Source organism: Centroberyx affinis, unplaced genomic scaffold (assembly GCF_046629955.1).
Source record: "Centroberyx affinis isolate AG114_WGS23_722 - 3 ecotype Tasmania unplaced genomic scaffold, CSIRO-AGI_Caff_v1 ptg007983l_1, whole genome shotgun sequence".
NCBI classification, from domain to species: domain Eukaryota; kingdom Metazoa; phylum Chordata; class Actinopteri; order Beryciformes; family Berycidae; genus Centroberyx; species Centroberyx affinis.
In genome coordinates this window covers 22,501-45,206 of record NW_027284001.1, presented here as the reverse complement: position 1 = coordinate 45,206, position 22,706 = coordinate 22,501, and the positions used below count along the sequence as shown (strand labels likewise).

At 42.5% G+C, this 22,706-nt stretch overlaps 1 protein-coding gene across 1 annotated transcript in view; it reads left to right on the top strand.

Annotated features, from left to right (window-relative positions):
* Nucleotides 1-430: 430 nt before the first annotated feature.
* The window catches only part of LOC139639960 (chloride channel protein 2-like), a gene marked incomplete at both ends in the record, with an annotated part of 43,861 nt that continues 21,585 nt past the window's right edge, over nucleotides 431-22,706 (top strand). Inside the window, 12 exons of the mRNA XM_071514128.1 lie at nucleotides 431-562; nucleotides 1,746-1,874; nucleotides 3,573-3,706; nucleotides 6,019-6,096; nucleotides 10,282-10,305; nucleotides 10,982-11,002; nucleotides 11,506-11,584; nucleotides 12,272-12,397; nucleotides 12,716-12,800; nucleotides 15,830-15,931; nucleotides 17,930-18,014; nucleotides 19,668-19,823. Coding sequence (XP_071370229.1) covers nucleotides 431-562; nucleotides 1,746-1,874; nucleotides 3,573-3,706; nucleotides 6,019-6,096; nucleotides 10,282-10,305; nucleotides 10,982-11,002; nucleotides 11,506-11,584; nucleotides 12,272-12,397; nucleotides 12,716-12,800; nucleotides 15,830-15,931; nucleotides 17,930-18,014; nucleotides 19,668-19,823 — 1,151 coding nt within the window. The remainder of the gene's footprint in view (nucleotides 563-1,745; nucleotides 1,875-3,572; nucleotides 3,707-6,018; nucleotides 6,097-10,281; nucleotides 10,306-10,981; nucleotides 11,003-11,505; nucleotides 11,585-12,271; nucleotides 12,398-12,715; nucleotides 12,801-15,829; nucleotides 15,932-17,929; nucleotides 18,015-19,667; nucleotides 19,824-22,706) is intronic.

Here is a 22,706-nt window from a genome sequence, read left to right as displayed (position 1 = left end):
GATTTTGATGATACTTGGGGAAATGATGCATCTCACCACTGCATCTGCAAAACAAGATGATATATTTGTCTAAGGATTGGCCCAGAGAGGGACTGCATCATTCTTGGGGGAAGACAAGTTTATTGTTGCCAAGTGTTTTTTTTGCAACATTTGAAAAGCTCTCCCAAAATGTAAGAGTTGGATGGAAACACAGCTACTGTTGCTGGCTAATGCTGCCAAGAGCACTTTACTCTTATTGGCTGATAAACATGGATGAAAAATTCCAGTCCTCTAAGTCGCATTTTCCAAACCTCCAAGGCCCGGTTTGAATAGTGTAGGCCCTTGGAGTGGAGTCCAACTCGGTTCCAACTCCTCTTGATTGCTGGATGATGTAGTTCTGGTACTGGTGTGTGGTCCTAACGTGGTGTTACGTCATCTTCCTTCCCTCCAGTCTGCACGGTGCGCTGTCAGAAGTTCCTGATCTCGCGGGTCGGGGAGGACTGGATCTTCCTCATCCTGCTGGGACTCCTCATGGCTCTGGTCAGCTGGGTGGTGGACTTCTGCATCGCCATCTGCCTACAAGGTGAGGCGTGGACGGAGGGGGAGGGAGGAGGGAGGAGGGAGAAGGGTGGGAGAAAGAGCCAGAGGGCAGGAAGGAGAGAGGGATGGATGGATCGTGGACAGAAAGGTGGAGAGGAGGAAGGAAAGCGGGCCAGAAAAATGGAAGGGAGGGAGGAGGGCTAGGGGGATAGACAGAAGGCTGGAGGGGAAGTCTGGATGGAGGAGGAGGGAAGGAAGGAGGGTTGGATGGAAGGATAGAAAGAGGCATGAGGGAGGGTGGGGAAGAAGGAGTGATAATGGATCGAACAATGGAGGGGAAGAAGAAGGGACTGGGAGAGGGAGGGATCGATAGAGGGATGGCTAGAACGATGGAGCGATGGATGGAGGGCAGTTTATGGCCTCAATCATTTTGGTTTTGGACAGCCATCTGCCCACCAGGTGAAGGATAGAGACTGAAAACGAAGATAGGAAAAAAACAGAGAGGTTTATCTCCAAGTCAACTCTTCTTCCCAGGAAAAGGAAGGTAGATGACTGAAGAAAGTGATGAGAGCTGATCTGAAGCCTCATGGGACCGGCTCTAATTCAAATGGATGTCTCATACTGTGTGTGTGTGTGTGTGTGTGTGTGTGTGTGTGTGTGTGTGTGTGTGTGTGTGTGTGTGTGTCAAGGAGAAGCTAACCTAGTCTTGTCTGTTCCAGCTACGCTGTACAGTTCTTTTAATTGGATACAGAAAATGACTAACCACCTGTCCTGAGATCACACACATACACATACACACACACACACACACACACACACACACACACACACACACACACGTTCCTCTTATTAAATGGTTTATATGACAGCTCTCCTGTATGCAGCTAAAGATGACACTAAGCCAACACTCAAGATAATCACACCAACCACACAGGCTTGTGTGTATGTGTGTGTGTATGTGTGTGTGTGTGTGTGTGCACAATTCACTGTGATTTGTCTTCATGACATGTTCGCTGCATATGTCTGTGCATTTATCTTGTGCAAGGAGTGTGAACAGGTTGTTGGCGTGTGTGTGTGTGTGTGGTGTGTATATACTTGCTAGTATGTGTATGTACATGCATACACCCTTTCTTACTGTGTTTATTTTGTGTGTGTATGTGTGTCTCTGCGTGCCTCTGGATATGTTTGCTTTGGCTGTGTGTGTGTGTGTGTGTGTGTGTCCACAGCGCAGAAGTGGATGTACGGTGGTCTGGACAGTAATGTGTTCCTGCAGTATCTGGCTTGGGTCACCTACCCTGTAGTCCTCATCACCTTCTCTGCCGGCTTCACTCAGATCCTCGCCCCGCAGGCCGTCGGTACGACACACACAAACACACACACACACACACACACACACACACACAAGAACATATACACAGAGAACACAGACAAAAAACAAACAAATACATGCACACAAATGAAGGCACAGAAAAAAAGACTGTACACTACTTGCACTGCATGATACTACATTATGCTGTGTATATTAGATACACACACACACATTCAGAATGCAAGACACATGCATGCACACATACAAACATATACACACACAAGCCTGAGGCAAAACACACACGCATACACTAATGAAGGTGCAGAAGGCAGAAAAAGGCTGACAGCATGATAGATAGCATGACTTCATACTTACACACACAGATACACACTCACAATACAAGATGCATGCATGCACAGTAAAGTAACACACACACACACACACACACACACACACACACACACACACAGACTATAGGCAACACGTACACACTAATGGAGGTGCACAAATACTATTAACAAACACACACACACCCCGGAGACAAAATGTATACCTTATGCATGTGTTCATGTATGCATGTAAATGGTGTACACCATAGATACACGGATTTGCTCTCTTTCTCTCTCTCTCTCTCTCTCTCTCTCTCTCTCTCGCTCACTCACTCACTCACTCACACACACACACACACACGTACGCACACACACTCACACTCATATACATAAAAAGTCTTGCTATAGCTACACAAGACCAAAGAAAATCACTTGCAGTAAAGATGAAACTAATTATCCCAGTTGGGAAACTGCAACATTACAGCAGCAAATGTTCCAATTTTAAACAAAACACAACCATCAATTATACTACAACGTGTTAAGTAGAAATATATGAATGAAAAAAAAAAAAAGGAATAAAAAATGAACCACAGCATTATGAGGGTATGCAAAATAACAGCAGCGGAACAAACTGAAACAAAGAAAAAAATGAATGAAATGTGTATGGTAGGAAAATATAAGTATGAAACAAGTGAAATATGAGAAAATAAAATAAGTTCTGTACAATATATAACAAATTAGAAGTAGAGTGTGAGAAAAACAAATATGTGACTTTACAGCATATAATTACAGGATGTGCAAAATATGCATCATATTTGCATTACCAACTCTACAGAAGGTCTTATATATATACAGAAAGTGTCTAGGCATGCAGACCTGTACTGTAAAAACTATTTACGTCACCAAGTACATTCAATTTATACATGTAGACACATGTACAGAATATGCAGATTTGTATTATGTGCATTACTAGCTGTTCACCTCTACCTGAATAAAGCAAAATTAATCCCTAATTCACACTTTTGTGAACCGAACCTGCACTGATTTTTTCATTATTATACTATTTCATAACATTTTCTAGTTCATTTTTACTCTTGTTTATTCATATTTAGTGTTTTGAATTTTGTGATAATCATTAATTTACACTCTGACTCATGAAGATTGAACCTTAACCGAGGGAAACCGCAAATAGTGGGGACCAAAACTCACTCCAATCATGTGATATTTTAGACCAATTGCAGACTATCTAATAATAGTTTGGCCAACAAGCCTGTTAATTGCCTTCAGTGTCACTCTCCCTTTCCCTCTCACTGTCCACCCTGCTTATTCACATGTGTGTGTGAGGCAGCGGCAGACTGGGACACGGTGTGTTTCAGTAAAATTACAGTTCACTTTAACCGGTGTGCTCCATGCAGGTTCGGGTATTCCAGAGATGAAGACCATTCTGCGCGGAGTGGTGCTGAAGGAATACCTCACCTTCAAAACTTTTGTGGCCAAAGTCATCGGCCTCACCTGCGCTCTGGGCAGCGGCATGCCCCTGGGCAAGGAGGTAACGCACACACACACACACACACACACACACACACACAGACGAAAGAATCACCTCTGTGTGTTCTTACATTCCTTTGTGCCCGCATGTGTGCATGTGTTCTTGCATGACACCACTCTATGGGGAGATAGTGTACTATACTAGGAGAACATGTGACTCACACCACAGCTCAGCACCGCACCGCACGGTACAGGCTGACAACCCTTCAAATCAATCAGTCAATCAATGTGATTCAGAAGACAAGGGGGCTCAGGCAGCAACAGAGAGAGAGACACAGGGCCACACGTGCACATCCAGCACAACTGTGTCCTACAAAAAACACCTTCTAGGAATCACACACACACACACACACACACACACTGCGCGTCACGTGTGTCCTCACAGCCTTCACATGGCACTCGGCCCTCTCCTGCTGGTACTCAAAGACTGATAGAAAGGGAAAGACAAGCCGCTGGAAGGAGGCTGAGGAAAGACTTCAAAGAGCTGAAATTAGTCAATTACCCTGCTGTGTGTGTGTGTGTGTGTGTGTGTGTGTGTGTGTGTGTGTGTGTGTGTGTGTGTGTGTGTGTGTGCGCACGTGTGTGTGTCCCTTGCTTCTACGACATATGCTGATAGACTTCTATCTGATTTTCACTGGCTTTGTGAGGCAGGCGACGTTTTCTACTTTGCCTCTATATTCAGTTTGTGTCTGCGCTGCCAGCACAACTCCAGTGCCGTCTGTCCTAGGTGCAATGAATTATGGTCATTGTAGTTTACTAACACGGCTTCAGAGAAATACAGCGACCTGGTGACCAAGCTGGCACCAGGTTTGAATGGCAGCTTAGTGCATTATAGCTGATCCCCAGTCTGATCACCGATTTGAAATGATTCATTTTGTTCAGATTTTCTACGAAGAACAGCACATTGTGTAAAAGTGCGCAGCATAAATAGTAAAATTCTAATATAGCACTGTGTTTAACAGATTGTTCTAATATATGATCATAGGCTGTGAAATTCAAAACCGATATTGGCTTTTTTATTAAAAATTGTACTGGCCAGTCTGTTTCATCCTCCTGTGATATGATGAATATGATGCAGTTTGATTAACCTGAACTGATTATAATGCAATATTTTGATCAGATTCCACAGCAAGTAAGCGTGAATATGTCTAGTTTTACTGTTCTATGGATTAAATGCTGTTTCGGTAGCTTGTTCACCCTGTAAAGAATAAAAGAAGCATGAAATTGGTCAAATAGCAGCTTTAATCCAAAAATATCAGCATGGGCCTTCAAAAACCCAACATCGGTCAAATCCTAGTTAAGGAAACCCTGGTGTGTGATTGTGAGACTGACCGGGCTATCAAGCCAAGTTAACAGTGGATCCTGACTAGTTGCTGTGTGTTCCAGATATTAAGATATTTACCATCGTCTGTAATCATAGAGAAGTGGCATGCTGCGATACAGGAACTACAGAGAAATATAATCTCCCTCAGCTCTCTCCCTCCCTCATTCAGATTTGCGCTCCCTACATCCCTGCAGCGTGAATTACAAATGATTTACAAATGGCACGCGGCGGCTGATATGCTCGGGTTCAGGTCGAGAGCGATGAGTGTGAAATCTGGGGGGAAAAGTAGAAGGAAGGAAGGAAGGAAGGAAGGAAGGAAGGGTGGAACAAAATTGACTGGAGAGTTTCTCTAAACCCAATGGGACGGAGGGGAGTGTTGGATTGGAGAGTAATTTCTATCATCTTGAATTTTTGATGGCAGTTTGGGGAGCCCCAAACTAGCTATGCAGCTGTTGTTTATATCCTGTGGACTAGTGTGAGGGCGTGCTTGTGTGTGTGTGTGTGTGTGTGTGTGTGTGTGTGTGATGAAGTGTAGATCAGTGTTTCCCAGTGTCTTTTAGCCGAAACAATTTCAGTAAGTAAGGCATCCCCCAGAAGACTACCTTGCCTGGAGACATACTCACACTCACACACACTCTTGCGCTCTCTCTTTCACACTCACACATATACACACGCTCTCACACACACACACACACACACACACACACACATGCCACAGGCCCTTTTGGTTGTGTACTACCGCATTAGCGTCTACAGTTTTGGATTCTGTGCAAGCTTCTCGCCTCCCTTCAACTTCAGCATCACTTTTCTAATGCTCTCACTTTTAATCCTTTTAGTTCCACTTTGAACGCCGTCTTCTGAATTTCAATATGCGCAGCAGACTTTTTTTTATTGTGGAAATGTGCTATGTTATATGATGGAAAAGAAATAGGAGCGTGCGAATGTTAAAGATGGCACCGATTTGATATATTTTCTTTCCTTCCTGTCAGGGTCCGTTTGTACACATCGCCAGTCTGTGCGCCGCTCTCCTCAGCAAGTTCATGTCCCTGTTTGGAGGAATCTATGAAGTAAGTCTCTCTGTCCATGTCTCTCTCTCTCACACTTTCTCTTTCTCGCTTCCTTTCTGTGCTTTATCGGCATGAAGCATCAGGATAAAACCTCAACATTTTTAGATTTTTGCACAGTGCCTCAGAAACTATCTCAGCCGTTCTCCCCTCCCGTCTCCTTCACCTCCGATCTCACTCGGGACTCGGGGTACAAACGGCAGACGTGGCGCTGATAACATCGGCTTTTTAGAAAGCTGCGGTCCAACCCTGTCTTATCCCTCTCTCCTTTTCCCTTCACCCTCTCCCTCCACCCTCCACTTACTTTAAAGGAATACACCAAGTTTTAGGGGGGAAAGTCCCGTTGGTCAAGTTACCAGTGAGAACATATAGACACCAAAATCATCCATGTGTCCCCGGTGGATCATTTGCTCTGGTGCTCCATGCTAACACTTTAGCAAATCAAACCGCAGTGGCTGAATACATGGTACACTCACCTGAAATAGTTCCAAAAATAAACCTGGCTACATCAGTTATATTGAGTTAATAATATTTTTAATACGTATTTATTTACAGGCTGCTTAATTGAACTTGAGATTTCACTTCTCTTACTTTAGATAATGCTAGGCTGCTATAACTCAACATAATGTATGCTAAAGTGTTAGCTAGGGCTGCAACTAACGATTATTTTCATTGCCGATTAATCTGTCGATTATTTTCTCGATTAATCGATTAGTTGTTTGGTCTATAAAATGTCAGAAAATGGTGAAAAATGTGGATCAGTGTTTCCCAAAGCCCAAGATGACGTCCTCAAATGTCTTGTTTTGTCCACAACCCAAAGATATTCAGTTTACTGTCATAGAGGAGGAAAGAAACCAGAAAATATTCACATTGAAGAAGCTGGAATCAGAGAATTTTGACTTATTTTTCTTAAAAAATGACTCAAACCGATTAATCGATTATCAAAATAGTTGCCGATTAATTTAATAGTTGACAACTAATCGATTAATCGACTAATCGTTGCAGCTCTAGTGTTAGCATGCCGCCTATTATCACTTAAAATTGTGTGTGCTAAAGTGTTAGCATGGAGCCTACTATCACTCAACATAGTGTATGTTAAAGTATGCTAAACAGGCTAATCTTACCAAGGGGTGTATTCCTTTAAGGACTTCTTTCCCTCCAAAACTGTTTTCCTATTCATCATATTTACATTACATTTACATTTTAGACATTTAACTGACTTATCCAGAGTGACTAACAGTGATTACAACAGTAGAACAAGCTGCAATTCGTAGATCACCAAAAATTACATTACAATGCTAGGAAAAGAAATGGAATAAGAGCTAAGGAGAGAGATAAAAGGGAGTTTTTCATTTTTGTATATTAAGTAGAGTGGGTAGAGAAGGGAAAATCATTCAGTGGCAAGAAGACGCCGTGCCTCGCCATGTAGTTCTGTTGTTTGAGAAGGGCTGGAAGGGGAAAGACAGAGGGAAAGAACAGAAAGAATGAAAAAAAACAGTGACTAACAGCGGATGGAGAGAGGAAGCGGGTGTGTGTGGGGGAGCAAGAACAGAGGGAATAAATGAGGAGGAAGATGAGAGTTGGAAATGTTCTGCAGTAGCGATGCTGTCGGCGGAGGGCTGCAGAGATACAGGCCGGCCTAAAGCTGTAATCTATTTGTTCCTATTTTTCTCTTTCTGTCGCTCTCTCTTTTTATCTATCTGTCTTTCTGTGATCTGTTGATGCTTCGGCTTTGGACTCGCAGAGCAGAGAGAATAGACGACAAGAGATTCAACACTTGACAGAAGGCTTTTTGAATTTTTTTCAGCTTCCCTAGATCTGTCCGTCTATCCGTCTGTCCATCTACCGAGAGAGAGAACAATTGCTTTTTCTTTGTGAGGAAAACTGAGGACAAACTTGTCTATTTTTCTTTTTTCTCTGGGAATAAATCCCTTTTTTTTATCCTGTACAAAGTCAACAACGTGTAGCCCGTTTTATAAATGTTTAATCATTTCTGTTATTTGTCAACAAATTAGATCCTTTTCATCTTCAAAACCGACTTTGCCCGGAGAGGGATGCAGCGATGGAGATAAAAATTTCATAGGGGAAAGGGAGAGGGGGGGGGGGGGGGGGTGAGGACAGAGGCTGAGGGCAGCGAAAGAGGAAGACTCAGTTGAAAGAGAGGAGGCCTCTTCTTCTTCTTCTTCTTCCTCTTCGTCTTCTCCTTCTTCCTCTCTGTCCTTTGGGATTGGAGTCGGGCGGAGGGAGGGAGGAAGAGAAAATCTTTACTCTCATCTCTTCTCTCCTTTCTGAAGATGTGAGCACCTCTCTTGGGGGATGACAGGACGGGCGGAGGGGAGGAGGGGAGGAGGGGAGGGTTTGAAGAGAGTACAGAGGGCAGAGAGACGGACACACTGTTCCTCCTGGTGGTCATGAAACCCGTCTTGAAAGTGTTTGGCAGTGTGTATGGAGGCGTTCTCATCTTGGAATCTGGAAATATCATGAGGGAACAGTGTTTGGACCCTAGGGTGCTCCTGGTCCTGTCAAATGGCCTCATATTCCTTGGCTGTTATATGAAGAGCAATCATAACACCCAATGACTTCCCATGGCTGCCTGTTCCATTGAGTACATGCTCCCCATTGTAAATGAATAGGAAGCCAAGCAAGGAATTGGAATAAAAAATGTGGCGCTACACCTTTTTCTCATGGAGTATTTTTTACAAACAGCAAAATTACCGTCAGAAGAGGAAGGCTCTTGCTAATTCACAAGTTAATCTTGAATGGACGAGTACAGGTGGACAAATGTATGTGGATACATGAATTTTGCAAGATATTTTAACATTCAGATTGTCTTTACTGCTGCAGCAGAAGGCAAAACTTGGGAAAAATGCAACTTTTGTTGCCAGGTTCTGTCTGCAGGCACTTAGAGAGGCTTACTCATACTGAGTTTACTGACTATTAAACAATGAACTAAATGTCTGACAGGTTATATTTTGCAAAAATATTACCAAATGTGATTCCCACTGTAAATCAATAGGAATCCGAGCAAGGAAATGGAATAGCTCAGCCAAACCAGAATTTGGCAGTGCGTCTTTTTCTCCGGAAAGGTTTTGTGAGTCAGAAGAAGAAAACTCTTGGTTATTCACTATATTATCTTAATTGAAAGAGGAGATAAGAAGAACAGGTACATCCATCTGACTAGACTTCTCAGCATCCGGTTTTGTCTTCTCCGGCACAGTAGAAAGTAAAAGTTCAAGTTTTGCTTTTACCATTGTTTTCCTATTGAAAACAATGAACATCTGTGTTGCCATACCAACACAATATGAATGCAGCAGTAGGAGTTTACAGCCCTCCTCACATCTTGTCCCTCTGTCTCCTCCATCCTCATCCCTTTATCCCTCTCACTCTTCTCTTTATCTGTCTGTCAGTCTCACTTTTTCATCCGCCCGCCTGCCTCTTCATCGCTCTCTCCTCTCTCATCATCCTCATCATCATCATTTCCTTGTAGCCCTCTGCCCTCCCTCTAGAGAAGAGGGTGTTGTGCTGCATTTTATGTCATATTAATGCGTAATGCATAATGTGTGTGTGTGTGTGTGTGTGTGAAGTGTCCCTCTGCAGCAGTATCTAGTCCTCTCCAGAGTTTGAAGTACAGTATGCTAATGTAGCCTGTGGGCTCTCAGAGGCAGCTCTTGTTCCAGTGTGCTTTTAGATGCTGATAGAGTACCACACTGTACTGTATGCACGTTTTATAAAAGCAGGATGAGTGCGCACACACACACACACACAGACACACACAGTAGGGATGCACTTATCCGAAAACAGGCCAATACTGGATCAGAAACCATTAAAAAATGTTATTATCAGATCCATTGATGTCAACGGATCCAGCTGAGAACATTGCTGCTAAAACTCTATTTGTGAAACTGTGAAATTGTTAATTGCATTAAACTAGAGTTAATAATGGGATTATCCAGTCGGTGTTTCCCAGCTTGAGCTTTGTGTTTGTAGATGGATAAAAAGAATTGGAAAAAAAGGAGCACAACCTTTAGCTCTGTAGTTATGAAGGAGGAAAATTAGTCTGTATCTGATTGGTACCTGGTGGTGGTAGTCATCCATCCCATCATCCAACACACACACACACACACTGTACAGCAGGCACACACACTCTTACTCGCTGAACTTTGTTTCTTACTGCCATGCTGCTTGAAGGAGCCCAGTCTCGTAGGGGCTAAGGTAAGATAAGGCCTCGGTTTCCCAGCATGCACTATGGCCCCCCCATCTCGCCTAGCTCTGCAATCCACTGCACACACTGCAAAAAAAAAGTTAAACAAGTATAAAACACTTGTTGAACTTTTTTTTTGTTTTTGTTTTTTTTCTAGTATTGAGTCTTAAAAACATATTTTTTTCTGAAGCGAGTGGTGAGATTGTTTCACTTAATTCATATTTCACATGTCAAAGTTTCAGTATGTTCAAACAAGGCAGACCACAACATTACTATCAAGAAAATATCACTTGATTAAAAAGAAAATCCTTGAAACAAGTTGCTTTGCATTGGAAGGCAGTGAAATTATTTCACAGTACTGGCAGAATTCTTCACTTCTTTTAATTAAAATGAGTTTTTAAGACTCAATTTTAGATTAAATAACTTGTACAGATGGACATTTTTTTGCACTGTAAGCTCTATTTAATATTTCCCTCATCATCCCGACATATTACTCTGACTATCTCAGTGTGTGTGTGTCTGTGTGTGTGTGTGTGTGTGTGGCGTTCCACTGCGGCAGTATCTAGTCCTCTCCAGATACAGCATACTAATCACAAGAGTCTATAAGAGCTGGATAAGCACGCACACACACACACACACACACACACACACTAAACTCTCTTTATCACCATACCATGCTGCTTGAAGGAAGGTCTCATAGGAGCCAAGGTAAGATCAGGCATGTCCAAAAACCTTCATTTCCCAGCATGCACCATGGTCTTCTCAGAAACTCAATACCCCACCTCTCCTTTCTCTGCAGCCACACAGCTCACTCTTCTTCATTGGTTCTTTTCCCATCTGCCTCACTGTATGTTACACTACAGCTTGTCTATTGATGAATATTTCATTATTATTCTCATAAGTCAGTTTTATCACCAGTTTAGGGAGCTTGTTGATGTTTTTATTGTATGTTTAATGTCCTAATTTGTAGTCATTTGTGTTTTTATTCTCAATTCAATTCAGTTCAATAACTTTATTGTACCAGATGGGAAATTTGTTGTCTACTGTTTTATGAACCCTTCCATGTGTTGTGTGTTGATTTTGAAGAGTGTGTTAGTTCATTAAAGGCTCTACAAATGCTTCATTGTATGAAACGTAACGTAAAGACCTATTGAGAATCTAACCGTGTGTGTGTGTGTGTGTGTGTGTGTGTGTGTGTGTGTGTGTTGCAGAACGAGTCGAGGAACATCGAGATGCTGGCAGCAGCCTGTGCTGTGGGAGTGGGCTGCTGTTTTGCCGCCCCCATAGGAGGTGAGTCTCCTATGAAAACATACAGTAGTGAAAGTCTATCAGAAAATATACTGGATGTACAGTATTTCATCTATATGTATATTATATAATATACTGTATTATATAACTGTGCATAGAGTAGTGCAATACTGAGCTTCAGGCTGACTTTACAACTCATTTTATGTAGTGTTGAATCTTAAAGAGATTCTTGTTTCTCTTGGCTCTGGCCCAACACACTGTAACAATAAAGACACTCAATGCAGACTGCGGCTTCTTCTACTTCTTCTACTTCTTCTACCTTCTTCTACCTTCTTCTATTAATTCCAAACAAACCGCTGCTGCTGTTGCTTCCATAATCGTAAACCGCATCACTCCCTGTGCAGCACAGGCTTTTTCCCCGGGAAACAGGGGCCGCCTCATAGGTGTTTACAACAGGGAATGTAAAAGCTTTCATTAACTAGCTGTAGGCTGAGTCACTGTTGCGAATCAAGTGACTAAGTCACTATCTTAAAACAAGCAGAGTGATCTCATTTCAAGACATGGCTACAATAAAATTCTTGTAAAAAAACAATAAAACAGACAAAACTGCATACTAAACAAGAAGAATGATCTCATCCCAATGGCAGATTTTTTTCATTCGTTTTCAGGAAAATATGATTTGAAGACTTGAAATGTATGATTTATTATTATTATGTGTGTGTGTTCCAGGTGTGTTGTTCAGTATCGAGGTAACGTCGACGTTCTTTGCGGTGAGGAACTACTGGAGAGGTTTCTTCGCTGCTACCTTCAGTGCCTTCATCTTCAGAGTACTGGCTGTGTGGAACAGAGACGAGGGTAAGGTGGTGTGTGTGTGTGTGTGTGTCTGTGTGTGTCTGTGTGCGTGTGGGCAGGTGCATGCTCAACTGATGCATGTGCCTCTATGAGAGAAAATAGTGAGATGCAACAATTATTTACATAGGAAGTCAAACAATAACATATCATAATAAAATGCTTGACTTACCATTTTTTGACATGGCCCCTGAATGCCACATCTTGACTTGAATTCACGTATCATAGAAAATCTTGATTTCCCTGTGCTCAAGTTACAATTATGATTCAAGACTTATTCATTGTTTTGACAGTAGTTTGCTCTTCTTTCCGTCCTCTCTCCAGAGACCATCACAGCTCTTTTCAAAACCCGCTTCCGCCTCGACTTCCCCTTCGACCTCCAGGAGCTTCCTGCCTTCGCCGTCATTGGGTGAGTGTTCACTGCTGGCGAGTCATCAGCCAATCGTCTTAGCCGCACACACATCGCTCAATGGCTGTGCGTGCTGCCTTCACGTCCCACTGGAAAGACTGTAGATATGAACTTCCCTCTAGTCAAATGTATATTCATTAAAAAAAAAAAAAACACAATAACTACTTCTTGAATTTTTTTGTTTGTGGCTGACAATACACTGTTAGGTTTAGGGCCAAAATACATTTCTGATCTTCTGCTATGTTATGAACCATCCAGACCTCTCAGGTGGTCTGGGACAGGTCTGCTTTCTGTCCCCAGAGTCAAAACTAAACATGGAGAAGCAGTGTTCAGTTTTTATGCTCCACATATCTGGAACAAACTCCTACAAAACTGCAGGTCTGCTGCAACTCTCAGTTCTTTTAAATCAAGGCTGAAGACTTTTCTGTTTGCCGCTGCCTTTTATTAAATCAAATAACTATTAATCTCTCACACTGCACTGTAACTTTTATTCTTGTATTTTACACCTGTCTTATTCTATTTTAGCCTATTTTTTGTTTTTATTCTCTATTTATTTTTCTTGGTCTTTTATATGAATTTTATCCTTTTCATTTCGTCTCGATGCTTTTAATGCTTTATGTAAAGCACTTTGAATTGCCTTGTTGCTGAAATGTGCTATATAAATAAACTTGCCTTGCCTTGCCTTGCCTTGCTATAAAATATGAACTCAACTGTATCACTCACTAAGTACACATGTTAAATGTCAGAAAGCTGATCAGGAGCAACCAAAGTCTACAGAAAACCTCACTCAAAGCATCATGACAGCTTCAAACAAGATGAAACTTGTCAAGTCGCTGCTTTTAACCGTCAAGTCATTCCACAGGATCGTCTTATTCGTTAACGTGACAGGTGGCAGCAATCGCACCTAGGACTGTACAGTTCCAGACTCATGTAAGGTGTAAACTACTCAGGGGCATCGCTTACTGTAGCCTGTGAAGGTGTTAATTCAGGGTATAGCCTGCGTGAGTCACCTGACATAGATCACTTAGCCGGCGACAGTTGCCGGCGCTCTGAGGAAGTCTTATTTTAGCCTGCCTGTGCCTGCGGGCTCCTGCACGGCTGTGAATGGGACCAGAGCCTCCTGGAAGAAAGCTGTTGGAGAGATTAGGAGGTCTCTCTCTCTCTCTCTCTCTCCCTCTCAGATGAAAGTACAGGCCCGTGTCTAACTGTGCGTGGGCTCCCCAGGAGAAGAAAATCCCTCTCTTCTTTTCTTTCTTGTCTTTTCCCTCTTGTCTTCGTCTTTATTTTTTTTTTTTGTCTGGAGGTGTTACACCCACTACTGGATCAGAGCGACTTCCGCATACAGTACGCTAAACACCCACCTCCAGAGAACAAGGCAGCCCGCTTAGCCCCACTTTTACACTTTGCAATTGTGTGCGTATGTGTGTGTGTGTGTGTGTGTGTGTGTCGGCGTAGTTTCCATCCATCCCCTGCCAATTGCTGTCAAGCGGGGAAAGTCGGTCAGTGTCTCAGTGATCTAGGCCAGAGAGAGTTTGTCCTGTGCTACATGCTAGCTAGGACACTTTGAAGAGCAACTTAGACACCATTCTACTTACTGTTGGGCCTTAAGGCTTCAGCAGGGAGGCTCACTGGGACTTTGAAATACAGCCTGCCTCCTGCACCAAAAAACATATGCACACATACATACATGCATTGTATAAAGTATGCATGCATTTATCCATGTGCAAAAAAAAAAACCACATGCACTTCTTTTGCTATACTTGTGAGGACCTTCCATTGACTGTGTCCTCCTATCTTTGTGAGGACGTTTGGTCCTCATAACGCCCAATTCAAACTCGTTGAAACTCCCAAAATCACGTGACAGGTAATCCCGCACTCTGATTGGCTACCGCTCTGAACACTGCAGAAAAGTCCACTTTTTGGAGCGGAGGATTGCGGCTCACATCTGGGTTTTTTCCACTGTTCCGCATCAAAAATGAATTGAATTTTTGTCGCTGTTCCTTAGCTGTTGGTCTGAATTAAGCGTTAGGGATAGAAGTAAGAATAGAAGTACAAGAATACACACAGGCAGTGTTTCCCTAGGCTGCACCACAGGAGCGAGAAAGACTCCCTCATCATCCCCGTTCATCATTTATTTAGAAGTATTTGACGGAATTAATAATGCAGCAAGATAAATTTATAAGCATTAGGTTGTCTGCATAGCCGTCTGAATCTATTCTTTCTCTCCTCTGCCTCTCTCTCTCCTGTTTCTTTCTCTCTCCCTCTCACTGTCATAAAGAGGACTCCCACTGAGCTTTTAAATGCACGCTTATGTAAACCTCTTTTTGTGCTTTGTCTCTTCGACTCCCCCACACATCCCCGTTTGCCTTTTATACTCTCTCTCTTTCTCTCTCTCTCTCTCTCTCTCTCTTAGCCGCCATTACACTCTTTTCTCTTTTCATCTCCACTCTGTTTACCTCCATTCGCTTCCCCCTCCCCCCCCGCTCTCGTACTCCCAACTCCTTTCTCCTCCTCCGCATCCACAGTATATCCTCCTCACGGGGAGTTATCTCTCCTTTTTCTCTTTCTCCTTTCTCCATCCCTCCACTCCCCCATTGTCCATCCCATATTTGATATTTTAATTTGCCTATATTAACATATTGTACTATTTTTTTCCCTTCTGTTTTCTATGTTTATAGCTGTCTGTATGTGTCATCTCTAACATGTATCTGGATTGTATCTAGATCTGATTAAGCTGGATTTACATCTGACATTGGCATGTCTTACCTCACCAAAACACAGCACACAGCACATCACTTACTCTTTTAAAATTTGCGACCTTTAAATCTGACAGTAAACGCCTCGTCTCAGTTGTTCCCCATCCACGACTATTCTGACAATCTATTTTTGATACGTATGTTTCTGTCTGAGCTGCCTGATTTACGTGTGTTTCCTTGATGGATCCCCACACACAAAAGTTTATTTCTGCAGTTAGAACTAATCCACTTCTCTATCTACTCTACTCTTTCTCTCCCTGACTCTCTCTCCAGTATCGCCAGTGGTTTCGGCGGGGCTTTGTTCGTCTACCTGAACCGTCTGATCGTCCAGTTCATCAGGAAACAGAAGGCCATCAACAAGTTCCTCATGAAAAAGTGAGTCTGGCACGCTGATGATGTCATCCACCTGGACCCGCCATTGTAGCCTGTAGCAGGGGTGCTCAAATGTTTTCATGTCAGGGATTCTCAAATTGACAGACATTAGGCCCCTCAGACCCCTTTTTGATAAGATTTAGTCCCAGGGGCCCCATATGGGAAGATATTTGTTGTTGATTTAGTATAGAGTTGTGTAACTGTCTACACTGTATGTGGAGAGATAATAGTGATGAGAGTGAAACCTATGATTAGAATAGTCATTCTGATACATTTTCTGATTAGGATCATTTCTAGTGAATTCAGTTATAGTGAAATTAAACCTTAGAGGTTTTGCAGTTGCATCACAAATCTCCAAGCAGCCACCACTAGCACCATTGGAGGGCCATTGGAGAAAATAATATGAAGAAAAAGAGTGATATCTGAAAAAGATTGTTGGGATAGATTCAGTATTAAAAGGTTTTTTAAGGTAGATTTGTTTCCAAAGAACAGCTTGAAAAAACTACAAAAAAAAGCTACCTGAACAAACAGAGACTACTTTTCAAGTTGGACTGACATCTACTGGTTAAAAAAGTACGCTATTGCAATTGCAATCTGCTATTGGCTGATCTTGGTTGCTATGACAAAACAGGTAGCCTACATCACAGGTGACCAACATCAGCCAATAGCAATTGCAATAGCATGCTTTTAACTAATAGATGTCAGTCCAAGCTGAAAAGTAGTCTCTGTGTTTGGTTTGCCTTCAGCATGCCACTACTAACCACTGCTAACGTTAGCTTATCACACATACGCTAGCTAGTGTGTATCAGATGTGTGTGTGTGTAACAAGACAGGAATGGTTAGCATGCCAGAAACTATGGTTAGCTAGCTAGCTAGCTAACAAACAAGTTGGCATTATCTAAACACAAAATTCATCAGATGTGTCAGTGCTGAAAGGATCTGTCCCCAAAACATCACAGGTATTAATCATGAACAGTGTTGAGAGGGCCAGATCGTAAGTTTAGAAACACAATCGGCTTTTCTTAGCATTCAGATGGTCCTCCAATATGGCTGCCAGAGAGCGTGTGACATCATCTGAAAGCCCTCTAGTCTTCATTTTGCTGGGGACTCCCTGGAACCAAGGACCCTTGGTGGGTCCAGGACTACTTTTTGACAACCACTGGCTTAAAGCACTAAAGACCCCAGTCATTGAAACATACTGTATTGCTGCAGTGTGAAAAACCTTGCATCCAATGTGTTTTTGAATTTTTTCCCAGTGGGGTTTTGCAAGTATTTCATAAGCCCAAGTTTCGTCCCATTTTCCTCAGTAGCCCTCCAGCTGATGCAGTTGGTACAATGTTGGTACAAAATTGGAAATACAAGGCTTTTGCATGATAATGTTGCTATGTAAAATGGCAGTAGTCAGTGGGGAAGCTGACTAATTAGGCTGACATGAGAGTTGGGGATAAAAACATTTTGAGAGTTTGGTGTGTGGTGGTTGGATAATTCAAACACACACACACACACACACACACACACACGTGGCCTTTGAAATAGCGTGATTTATAGTCTCAACAGACTCTGAAGTTCACCCAGAAGTTTTTCCATTGGTCCAAAACCTGGTTGCAACAGAAACTGATAGAGACATTAATCATGAGAGCGCTAATGAATGGTGTTTACTCATTCACTCACACACTTTTCTGGAACCGTTTCAAAGTGAATGCTTTGGTTCGATTCCATGAATTAATTTAATGTAGCAATGTTGACTGAATGTGCTGCATCTCACACTTAATATAACGAGAAAGAAAAATATGCCTTTTTTTTCAAATGAGTTCAATAATCGTCTTTTTTTCATTCCTTTTCTATCTGGCTCTCCCTCTCTCTTCCCTATCTTCATTACTCTCCTCTCCCTCTCTCTCTCTCTCTCTCTCTCTCTCTCTCTCTCTCTCTCTCTCTCTCTCTCTCTCTCTCTCTCTCTCTCTCTCTCTCTCTCTCTCTCTCTCCCCCCCCCCCCCCCCCCAGGCGTCTGCTGTATCCAGCCTTGGTCACTCTACTCGTTTCCACGTTAACATTTCCCCCTGGATTTGGACAGTTTATGGCTGGCAAGGTTGGTTCCCCCTCTCTCTCTCTCTCACACACACACACACACACACACACACACACACACACTATTAATGTTTATGCTCTCACAATTCACACAACTTCGATCTGGTTTACACGTTATCATGGCTGTAGCTATGGGTATGTATGTCTTTAACACACAGGGTGTCTGCAGGTTTCATAAGTTAAATTGAAGACTTTTTAAGACCTTAATTCCAGTTGGAATGAACTATGAGAAAATGAAAATGAAAAGAAGTGTACAATGAAGATCTACATGATGAACTGATTTCACACCAAGAAACCACAACATTTTGAAGACCTCTAACACTTATATTATTCTTTGCATTGCATGATGCACATTGTTTTTGGTTATGGACTTTCATCTTTATATTTTTATGTAGCTGTACAGACCAACTGTGCCATTTTGGATCACTGCCATTTACTAGATTACAGCCGGACAATCATTCATGTCTATGGGATTTTGAGCACAGCTGTTATGATCATTATTATATATTTTTTTATTATTTCTAGATGTGCACTACTTACACTCACAGCATAGGCTTAGAGTGGTGTTTGTGTGTGTCGTCTGTGCACATGTGGCACTACACTACATTGGAGGGTGAGAATACTGTCCTTTGGCTCCCACAGTATGACTCACCTGTGTGTGTGTGTGTGTGTGCGTGTGTGTGTGACTAATTTAGACTTCTCTCCAATTTTGCTCCCCTCATCTGTCTAATTATCAGAATTAGCAGTAGAATATTCTGTGCATCCTCAGGCCGTAGACACACATCACACACACATCACACACACACACACACACACACACACACACACACACACACACTCCCTCGGTCTTGGTTGCTAATGAGAGGGTGAGTCAGGCTCTTGTAGCTCTAAATCTGCCACAATAAGCTGCTGATTCTACGGCCTACTCCCCGCTCCCCTAAAACCTTTCTGACACACACACACACACACACACACACCCTCGTTTCTATCTCATATCCCACTGTCTTGCTCTCGCGCTCCTCGGCCATCATTTCTGTGGCGGTGGGCGACATTATCACCGGCCGTGTCTGCAGCTATTCCTGGTTTAAAACAGAGCTACAGATGAATTTGTCTTCTCGCACTCCCGGCCTGCTATCTTAAATCTTCAGTGACATATCGTAATACTCTGTCCCCATATCATCTGCCTGTGCTGACAATCGCTCTATAGACTTATGTGTTAAAAGTATTTTCTTTCCCAAGTGGCAATATTTACATTTGCATCCCCAAGATGAGATTTTGCTCTATTAAGCCGTTTCATGCAAAAATGAAGGTGAAAATCCTCAGCGTTTTCATAGAACTTCCATCTTGGAAATTATGGTGGCAAAAAATGAATGTATCATGTTTGTTATGAAAAAAATATTCTTCACAATTATACATGTTCTCAGTAGATCATTGTTTTATTGCAAAACATAAATTTTTCAGGATTGAAGGAAATAATTCTCATTGACACCCATGTACTTTTCTATCTTGAAATTATAATTTTTTAACAGTGGTCACTGTTAGCAAGTCATGAAACTCAAGTAAACTCTCATTTAAAGAAAAGAAAATATATATATGCCAAAGTTTGGTTTGCCTGCGATGGATCGGCGCATGTTGATGATGTCACTTCCCGCAGCTGACCCAGAAGGAGTCTCTGGTGACGCTGCTGGACAACCGGACGTGGGCCAAGCAGGGCATCGCCGAGGAGTTCGACTACATCGGCCACTCCCAAGCCTGGAAGCACCCGCAGGTCAACGTCTTCGTCACCCTGGTCCTCTTCATCGTCATGAAGGTGAGGAGGAGGAGCTTGTGCTTCCTATGCATTTATACGCAATTGTGTTTCCTTAAGAAAACTGATTTTAAAAGGTCTCTGAAACAGCATTCATACCAAAGTTTGACCAATATGGGTTTTTAAAGGCCAATAGCCGATATTTTGTGCCGAAATTCAGTATCTTAAAATGTCCCAAAAATGCCCCAAAATATTTTTTTTATTCCCCAGAAATGTATTCATATCAGGGTGGAAAAGCCTCATTTGCACCATGGGACAATAGAAAATATAACATCCGTGCATGCTTGTGTGGAATCCAATCAAAATGTCACTTTAGAATCAATTCAGGTTTAGCGCTTCCCATAGACAACCAGTGTTGTATTCAGCAGTTCTACAGTAGATATGTAATCAAACTGCATCATATCCATCATATCAGAGGTGGACGACACTGACTGGACAATATCTGATTTTTAATAAAAAGTCTAATATCAGCTCAATATATCAGTCTAGCCTAATTCATACGATGTGACAATTCATACCACCCTGACTACTTAATAGACGGAAATATACTGGCACACATACAATCACTCATCTTTATCTTAATCTTCCTCATCATCAAACCTCTCCTCCCTCCAGTTACGCCCGTGCTCCTCCTCCTCCCTTCTTTCCTCCTCCCTCCATTCTCACCTCTTTACATAGCGTGTTAATAAGTCCTCTCTTTATTTCCTCTCAGTAATCAGTGTTGGGCGTGTGCTGGTGCGATGTGTTAAGTCGGTATGTAGCCGCTGGTGGCTGCGGCGCCAGTGGAGATAAAGGAAGGTCAGGGGGAGAGTATGAATTGAACACGCCCGTGTTATAAATGGGCACATTTTGCCCTTTTTATTTGATACTAGACCTGGGGTAATGGGAAAGTGTTGGCGCCGAGCCCATCTCCTCTCGCCACCAGTAAAGAACAAAAGGAGGCCATGTTAAAAAATGTTGGAAAGTAGCCTATCTCCCTCTCGCTGTGTTACAAAGTTATGTTCCCGGGAGGCCATTTAAAGTTTTGGTGCTTGCTTTGTGGCTGTATCGCTAAGAAAGAGCTGAAGGACACCATGGAAACATATTGGACCCCAGCATATCTCCATACCCCAGTGTTATACTGTTATGTTGCCTAGAGGCCATTTAAATGATTTGAGCCCCGCCGTCCCATCTCTGATCTTAGTAACAATGGTCCGAAGGAAGCTGAGAAATAAAAGTAGTGGAACCCAAACTATTTCTTCTCAATGTGAATGGGGACAATGCATCAGGGAATCAGGTCATGTACAGTAAAAGTATTGTAACTCCCCTACTGTAAGTAAGGCCTTTTTAGTGTATGGGAAGGTCATCAATACATTGGAGTTTAATAAAGGAAAAAAGGGCCCCATATACAGTAAAGTCTTTGGACCGCAGCCATATCTCATTTTAATTCAAAATAAAAAGCACATAAGGGAAAGACGGTTGTGTATTGTAGCTTTAGTGAAAGCTAAGCTGGGTTCCAGTCCTTTTGCATCTCCTCTTTTCACATTAAAATAATAAATGAATAGGATATGTTACACTTTATCAGCCTGTGACCCGATATGTTTATGCCTCAATCGCTAGGATTTCTACATAGCAAGCTAGCAGTGCTATATTATCCCATAGAGTTCATCAAGATGAGTGACTAATGTTAGGATGTCTTGCTTCACTTTACTGCCTCAAAGCGAAAAAGTTGCTAGTTAGTTAGTTGCTTGTAGTTTTAACATGACTGAAAATTACAATCAGGGAATCAGCCCATTTAAATGTATAGGAACTCACCTTTATGTCTTAAGTAAAGTCTTTTTCAGATATGGATATATCAATATAGTTGAGTTAAATAAGACAGAGAAAATGTGGCCATATCAAATCTTTGCATCACATCTCATTTTGGTTGGAAAGAAAAGGAGCATAAGGAGAAGAAGGGCGATATGTAGTAAAGTAGTGGAACCCAGCTTATCTCCCATGGGTCCCATGGGTCCCATGGGTGCGAAAGAACAAACAGAGGCTGTGATATAAAGTATTTGGAACCGAGCTATTGCACTGCTAGCACTGCTCGGTGGAAGAAACAACCAGCACAGCTATTACATATGCACCTTTCGTTTTACAAGAGGAGATGAGGGCGAGGAAGCCAGCGTCCCGACACCCATCCTCTATTTCCTCTTTGGTCGTGGTGATGAGAACAGGAGGGGGAGGGGTGGGGGGCAAATAAAAGTTTTGGAGCGCAGCCGATCTCTGCGCCTGACTACTCGGGTTGTTGTCGTCGTTGTTGTTGTGGCCGCTGTGTAAGGGCAGGTGGAGGAGAGCGCTGCCAGTGTTGTGATTAGATTGGCTTTTTATGTAACCTTTATTTACCCGGGTCGCTCCGTTCGGCTGAAATGAAACGTCCTCTTCAAATGGAGAAACCTGGAAACGGAGGTTGTAAATCTCCCCTCACTGCAGCGAGAGCCAAGTGTGTGTGTGTGTGTGTGTGTGTGTGTGAGAGAGAGAGAGAAAGAGCGAGGGTGGGAGTGGGTGTGTGTGTGTGTGGCCTAGGGCTGTGTTGTGAATCTCGTAGAGCAGGTAAAGTCCTTATGTTAGAGTGAAACTAGAAGACCCTTGAAAGAGTGTGAGTGGGTGCAGATTGTTTTGTGTGTGTGTGGGTGTGGGTGTGTGTGGGTGTGGGTGTGTGTGTGTGTGTGTGTGTGTGTAGGTGAGTACATGGGCAGCAAGCTGGCTCTACTTTGAAAGTCTAGTTTCCAAGCTACCAGTTACTTCACGTTGGAAGAAGCTGAACAACAGCAAATCTACCCTCAGGTGAAATATAGTTTTGTTACCTAATGTACCGAAAAGTAGTTCAATCTGTTTTGCACAAAAAATAAGCATATGTACATC